General features: G+C 37.3%; 2 protein-coding genes across 3 annotated transcripts; one reads left to right on the plus strand and one right to left on the minus strand.

Annotated features, from left to right (window-relative positions):
* Window positions 1-227: 227 nt before the first annotated feature.
* On the minus strand, window positions 228-3,811 carry zp3f.2 (zona pellucida glycoprotein 3f, tandem duplicate 2). 2 transcript variants are annotated; one of them, XM_055201567.2, is made up of 10 exons: window positions 3,628-3,811; window positions 2,165-2,349; window positions 1,987-2,090; window positions 1,810-1,901; window positions 1,552-1,732; window positions 1,351-1,456; window positions 1,187-1,275; window positions 1,010-1,101; window positions 556-655; window positions 228-324 (listed from the first exon to the last, which is right to left on the minus strand). In XM_055201567.2, exons 1-9 carry the CDS (start codon window positions 3,692-3,694, stop codon window positions 591-593), a joined length of 981 nt encoding a protein of 326 aa, XP_055057542.2. In that variant the 5' UTR covers window positions 3,695-3,811; the 3' UTR covers window positions 228-324; window positions 556-590. The 2 variants fall into 2 exon arrangements, with proteins under 2 accessions (XP_055057542.2, XP_055057541.2); XM_055201566.2 differs by having other exon boundaries at window positions 228-327; window positions 3,628-3,809.
* Window positions 3,812-3,991: 180 nt separating this feature from the next.
* On the plus strand, window positions 3,992-5,481 carry nedd8l (NEDD8 ubiquitin like modifier, like). The gene is made up of 4 exons (XM_055201568.2): window positions 3,992-4,165; window positions 4,368-4,415; window positions 4,536-4,618; window positions 4,693-5,481. The coding sequence occupies exons 1-4, from the start codon at window positions 4,148-4,150 to the stop codon at window positions 4,814-4,816; spliced, it is 273 nt and encodes a 90-aa protein (XP_055057543.1). The 5' UTR covers window positions 3,992-4,147; the 3' UTR covers window positions 4,817-5,481.
* The last annotated feature ends 1,628 nt before the right edge of the window (window positions 5,482-7,109 follow it).

A 7,109-nucleotide genomic window follows, 5' to 3' on the forward strand; every position in this document is an offset into this window, starting at 1 on the left:
GTGTTAATTGTTGGTGTCTATTCAAGTCCATTAAAATGAGAAAAATCCTGCAATGTTTTCCTCAAAAAACATAATTTCTTCTCGACTGAACAAAGAAAGACATCAACATTTTGGATGACATGGTGGTGAGTAAATTATCTGGATTTTTCTTTTAAGAAAATGGAATATTCCTTTAATTAAAACAGGATCACAAATGTCAAAGATCAGAGCAAAGACAGCGTTGAGACTTTCAGTCTTTTAATAGACAACATGATGTATAAACAATGCACTGAAAGACCTAAAGACTTGGGCCACTCCTAAAGACTCCAATCAGGATTCCAGCTCCTGCTAGAAAGATGGAGAGAGAGAATAAAGACTATATTTCACCAAATCATTCACGCATCACAAGAATAAAGAGAATATATGAAGAGCTCAGATGCATGGAAAAATCTCCTCTTCTAAAAATAGTTAACATTTTAAAAACTCTTGCATGTCGACAATTGAAATCCAATGTATGCACGCCATTGTTCATCCAATTATTCTGTGCACTTTTTAAAAAAAAACATGATCACAAACCTCTCCTAAAGTCATTCTGGCATTTTCAGCTAACATCATGATGAATCTTCCGTTATTGTCAGAGGTCCCAACACTGAGTTTAGCACAAGCCCTTGAGCTGCTGTGGTCGAGACACATTGCATGTGAACTTAAACCCATTTTAAACCGATTATTATCATTAATTAATTAATTATTATACAATGGGTCTGTTAAATGCTTTATTCTGGTTGAGAAATGTTCCACGGGTATGCATTATTTTTCAATAAACGCACACCTAACCTTGTCAAATTTAAGAGGAATAATTGACTCCTTTCATTTGAATTATTTGTAAATAATGTACACTTGCGGTGTAACTTCACTCTGATTCATGCTGCATTACCATTTGGTGTGCATTATTTTCAAATAATTCAATGGCCTGTCGTTAATTATTCCTTACTTAGTGGTTATGTAAGAAAAACTTTGGACTCAGATTTACCAGATTGAGTATCTCTCCTTGATCTTTCTATACAAGTGGAATCACAACACTGACAAAGACTGTTCTTGGAAGGGTCATCCAGAAGCTCCCACCTGTTATTGAAACACAATTGTTAAATATTCTCACGTAAATCACAAAGCAGCGTCCCGTAAAGAAACGAAAGTTGCGTACACTTACTCTCCCGTGTCTTTATTATAATTACAGGCTTTCTTTAATTCATTAAGATTGTCAGGGTCCCACGCGATTAATTTGCAGTGGATGTACACCTGCAAAAAGTAGTGGTCTGAAAATGACTACTGTGAATTCAGAAAAAAATATATCTATAAAAAGTCTTCATTCACCTCCTGTCCAGCAGCGAATCTGAAAGCCTGAAGATGAAGCAAGATTGAGGAGGATTGATACCTTGGTAGAAACTTCGAGTGGCTTTTCTTACCATCCACGAGACACCTACAGTTTTAAATGAAATCAACAACATATGAACTTTAAAATTTAGCAAAAGAGAAAAGTCTTAAACATTTTTAAATCAGTCAAAATGTACACACCCCTTATTGGTGATGAGTGGGTATGTAAGGGTGTCTGGGTACATTTCAAGAGTTGTGCTGGCAACACATTCCTCTAACAGCAGCAGCAGCGGCTGATGGGTTTGCTGGTCCACCCCAGCCCATATTGGAACAAAAGAATCCAGAGGAAAGATGTTGGATTCTGCAGGGCCACTGAAATCATCTGGTTAGGGATAATAAAAGATGAGCATTTCTTTTTAAGAATAAAAATATTAAAGCACTCACACTCGGGTTACTTACGGTTAAGAATTGTCATGTGAAAAGCCAGGTCTCCATGACCTTGTATAACACCAGAAGTGGAGCTCTGAAAGTAAGGGATCCAAGCGTTTGGCCTGGAGACAGTCGTAAATTTCACATCAGTAATGGGATAAATTGAGAGTTTCTGGGAATACTTGAAGAAATGTGACATTAGCTTACTTGTCACTGACACATCGAACTGGATAGGTGAAAGATGGAGGGTAAGGCTTTGGCAGTGGCCTGTAGGTTAGTTTGTTCTCATAAATGACATATTTCCATGTTGACTGATTTATGGAGAAAACAAATTAAACGTTTATCATCCCATCTAATAACACAGGATTTCCCAAATTAAACGTACCATTTGTTTAAATCCACAATCACTAAGTTGAACGATAAATTCTGCCTCCGCTTCACCGGTTGACGTATTTGAGAAGCGTGATGGAAGGCAGTTACCCAGTAAAAGACGAGCTGGATTTACAGTCATGGATTTGCTCACTTTCCAGGTAATGTGAACATATTGTTCCTTACATACAATTTGGATATCTAAATTAGGAAAGAAATGGAAAGATACCTGAAATTGATCTTATTTTAACAAGTCTTCATTTTGATATTAGTTAAAGGTGCCGTAGAATGTTAAACGATGATTAATGAGAGTTCTGTATATGGTAATGACATATCGTGAGCATCAAGCATGATTGTTTCCTTCTTATGTAAACATGGTGCATGCAAAACACCGCTGGGAAACAGGCCAATCTCAACATACCATATTTTACGGTCTATAAGCCGTGTTTTTTTCATAACTTGGCTGGTGCCAACAGTCAATATGGATTAATTTTGATATTTATGAGACAAAAGACAACATTATCGTCTACAGCCGCGAGAGTCCGCCATATGCTGCTTCTGTATTTATGTAATTCAATGGATTCAGTAATGCGGAATAACGAGCCTGTGAACTTCATGCTAGTTGGCTTGTTCGGTTAATTTAGCCTATTCAACCTTCCAGGTAAGTTCTGTATGCTATGGTTTATCGTTTAAATAACTGATAGTATTACTTTAACGTACAAACATCTATTCAGCCTGCTCTTCTGTCTGCTATTGGTTAGTTGAATAACTTGCCTTTCCAAATTAAATGTTTGTTCTTTGGCTTAGATTTTGTGAAATAATTTTCTAAATAAACACAACGTATATTCCACTGCGACTTATATATGTTATTTCGTCTTAATGACGCATTTTTGAATGATGCGGCTTATACTCCGGTGCGGTTTATAGTCCGGAACGTACAGTAACACAAACTGAAGTTACAGTCAAGATGTACGCCCCAACATTAAATTAATTTCCATGTTGTTTCAATGCTAAAAATAAAGTTGTGACCGCAGAGTTAGCGATATATGCTAGTTAATGCTTTTAAGTTCTACTATTGATGTACAGTTACGTTTTGCAGCTCCATACAAAAACAAAACAAATAAACACCATTAACAATCTCCAAACAATTGATTATTCCTCAAATTTCATATCTTCGTCTGATAAAGGCTCAAGCATAAGGTCTGTTACTGAACTGTGAAACAGCCAATCAGGGCAGAGATCAACATTAATATTCATGACCCTTTCAAATAAGGTAATAATAGACCATTTCATTCTAAAAGCAAATCCTAGGGTTGTAAATGAACATGTAAAACCATCTTTAGATAATGTGTGCACTAAATAAAGCCACATACCTTCTATGGAGATATCGGAGAATAATTTAACATATTATTTCAATGCATTCTTTGGCACCTTTAACTTTATGCAATTGCAAAAAAAAAAAAAAATTTTAATCATTACCATCTTCGGGCACCCCAAGTGCTGTGGCAACAACAAAAATGAAAAAACATTGCCACAGGCCATTCATGATCAGGTAACAGTGCAAACCTTGTGAGGTGCAAACCAAACGCTTTTAGTGAGCAGCTGAATCATGTTAACGTTACTTCCTCTAATCATTGATTTGCAACAACGGGCACCTGGTGCCACAACTGACAGAAAAATAAGAAGTTTTACACATTCATTTTAAAATATGCTCGTATGCATTTGCATTATATGAATTCCTGGACGTATCTATCTACTATTTGCTATGTTTTGGGAGATCAATTATTTGTTTCGTTTTCTGACTTGCGCCCTATGTTACGCACGAAAGCGGAACCATCGTCACCAGCACACACGAGCACCCGGACAAATGATTCTGATGTACAGGAAGTTGAGTCGCATTTTCTCTTGTTGAAGCTTGTCGCATATTTTCATCGTTAAAATATTATTTGTTTGACCTTTTACTTATTTCATTTGTATGAGTTAAAATACAGTTCCCAATATGTTGATTAAAGTTAAGGTAAGTGATTTTATTCCGTTCTTAGCAAGCTGTTTTTATTACTAACATTAGAAATTGGTGTAGTGTTGAAATAAGTGTATGTAATTATTTTATTATTAATCCGTCAAAAACATTATTATTTTGTATAAGTACAAATGCACAAGAGACTGTTTAATTTCCAGAATGTTTTTATTTTTAATTTATTTTTTTGGTTCTTGTGTAGACCCTCACAGGCAAAGAAATAGAAATTGACATCGAGCCTACAGACAAGGTAAGAGTTTATTTCTGTAATTTGAAATCTTGTCATGTCAATAAGATCAAGCTTTTTAAGTCAGTCACTTTCAAAATGACGTCATTACTGCTGCTTAGGATCCATTTTTTCCCTACCAAGGTGGAGAGAATTAAAGAGAGGGTGGAGGAAAAGGAGGGCATCCCACCACAACAGCAAAGACTGATTTACAGTGGAAAACAAATGTAAGGTTAACTATATATACAAGAGTGAAACATAGTAATCATGCCATTATTTATTTAAACTGCTTGTCTTACAGGAATGATGAGAAAACAGCTGCAGACTATAAGATACAGGGAGGATCTGTTCTGCATTTAGTTCTGGCTCTCCGAGGAGGAGAAGACCTTCATTGTCCCAGCGGTCATCCCGTGTCTTTCGTGTAGGCTTGTAAATTTTCCTGTTATGTCTACAAGAACAGATTTGCCAAAATGCCAGTGAACATTTGGCCATGTTTAAATCAGGGGTGGGCATTCTTGGTCCAGGACCGCCACTGTCCTACAAGTTTGGCTTCAACCCGAATCAAATACACCATTTCCACATAATCCTGTCAGGTGTGTTTGATTGGGTTTGGAGCTGGATTTGGCAGAACAGTGGCCATCCAGGATCACGAATGCCCACCACGGTCTAATTGTTATTAGTGTTGCATAGGATCCTTGTTTAAGTGGGCTTAATGCAGATGCATTCTGAACACTGTTTACAACCTGAATGTGAATTTGGGTTAAATATGTTTGAAGTTTATCTCCATGTTTTTCCATGGCGTACAGCTGCAGTATTTGACAGTCTTGCACTGGGAGAGAAGTTTTATTTCTGTTTCAGTGTAAAGCCTGCTTTCTTTGAAACATGTTTAAAAATCTGTAGTGCTTGTTTTAATTTCACTTTTTTAATATGTTAACAAAAAACACTGTACCCACTAGTCTTGTCTCAAACAAGAGACTGTTTCTTCATCTTAAAAAAACTGATTGTTTGCTTTAATGCAACGCGTAATACTATAGTTTTATTGTATGAAAAATGCATTAAACAATAGATAATTATGGTTTCACACACACAATGAGTTTGAGAAGAATGATTAGGATTTTATAAATATGTGAGACTGTAATGTGAAACTTGTCTGTGTCAGTAAAACTATACATCTGTGCCACAGGAATATCCTGAGAGAAAAGAGTTAACATCCAAAGAGAAAGGCTAAAGAATGACAAGAGGTTATATATAACAGTAAGGCAATTTGATCTTAAAGGTGCAGTGTGTAATTTTTAGAAGGATCTCTTGACAGAAGTGCAAAATAATATACAAAACTATATTTTTAGGGGTGTATAAAGACCTTTTTATAATGACCCATCATGTTTTTATTACCTTAGAATGAGACGTTTTTATCTACATACACAGAGGGCCCCCTTACATGGGAGTTGCCATTTTGTGACGCCATGTTTCTACAGAAGCCCTTAACGTACAAACCTTTTTACTAAGTTGTCTCCGACGATGACCTGTTTTTCCGGTGGCGGCTACCATAGCTTCTCTATGCGTTTCAAAAGCAAGAGGTGAGCAGTGGACTGAGCCGTTCGTTGCAATTTGCAACCTCACCACTAGATGCTGCTAAAATTTACACACTGCACCTTTAACTGACATCACATCTTATGTTATTAATTTCAAGTTATCCGAGTAGACTAACCGTTAGAAGGCTTTACATGCAGAACATTTGCCTACATAGTACTGATGGGAGAAACTTAAGCTTTTTGAAGCCAAATCAGTGGGCTTTGTGCCCAGCTGCACTGCTTCCTGGGCTTCGGCCGGCTCCTTGTTTCCTGTCTGCCATTGTTGGACAAACTGATTAATCCTGGGGCCCGTACCATGAAAATGGTTAAACAAACTCAGGGTTACAGGATTAGTTTCAGGTTGACAAAACCAAGCCAATGTGCAGGCCTTGTTGGTAAAAGCTATTTTCATGGTACCCAAAACCCAGGATTTGCACAAACTAATCCTAAACAAAGCTGGCTAACCAACTAAACCAGCTTCATGGTATAGGCCCCAGGTGTGTCTGATTATTGTTGTTGTGACTACTGAGGTCAGGAACACCTGGATTAATCAGTTTGTCCAATAATGGCAGACAGGAAGCAAGGAGCTGGCCGAAGCCCAGGAAGCAGTGCAGCTGGGCACAAAGCCCACTGAACCAATTGCTTTGAAAAATGGTTTCGAAGCACTTGAAACATCTAAACGTGGTGGTGTAAACGTTGTAAAAGCAACAAGATCTCAGTCCAAACATTTTACACAATAATTGCAAGGTTTTTGTTGAATAAATATTTAACTTTTAGTAATTAAGTAAAGGCTATTCTGTGTTTTTAGTTTTATTTAGGGCAAACAGTTCATTAACACTTTAACCCCCTTTTAATGATGCATATGTTTGTCATTAAATCTGTCTATAAACAAAGTATTAGACTGTGACTGGTGGTCAATTGGTGCACTTTGTAATCGACTCCCCCTATTGGTGAAGCGTCGGATTTTCGTTTTGAAACCTCTTTGGCCCTGTCCCAAATGGCACACTCCAGACTTGTGGTCCTCCTCAGAGTCCACACTTTGATGACATCATGCTGTCGTATTTTGGGACAGACTCGAGCGACACACCGGAATAGGTAGAAAAGTTGCCAATCAGTGTGAACTCCTCCCTTCTGTCGTCCAATTGGT

The sequence above is a fragment of the Misgurnus anguillicaudatus genome, chromosome 2 (assembly GCF_027580225.2).
Source record: "Misgurnus anguillicaudatus chromosome 2, ASM2758022v2, whole genome shotgun sequence".
Lineage (NCBI taxonomy): Eukaryota > Metazoa > Chordata > Actinopteri > Cypriniformes > Cobitidae > Misgurnus > Misgurnus anguillicaudatus.

Coding starts and splice junctions, on each gene's coding strand:
- zp3f.2 (XM_055201567.2), bottom strand. CDS start 3,694: ATGAATGGCCTGTGGCAATGTTTTTTCATTTTTGTTGTTGCCACAGCA. Junction 1,457..1,551: donor CCACTCATCACCAATAAGGG/GTGTGTACATTT, acceptor TTAAAACTGTAG/GTGTCTCGTGGATGGTAAGA. Junction 1,102..1,186: donor TATAATAAAGACACGGGAGA/GTAAGTGTACGC, acceptor TTTCAATAACAG/GTGGGAGCTTCTGGATGACC.
- nedd8l (XM_055201568.2), top strand. Junction 4,416..4,535: donor ACATCGAGCCTACAGACAAG/GTAAGAGTTTAT, acceptor TTCCCTACCAAG/GTGGAGAGAATTAAAGAGAG. Junction 4,619..4,692: donor ATTTACAGTGGAAAACAAAT/GTAAGGTTAACT, acceptor CTTGTCTTACAG/GAATGATGAGAAAACAGCTG.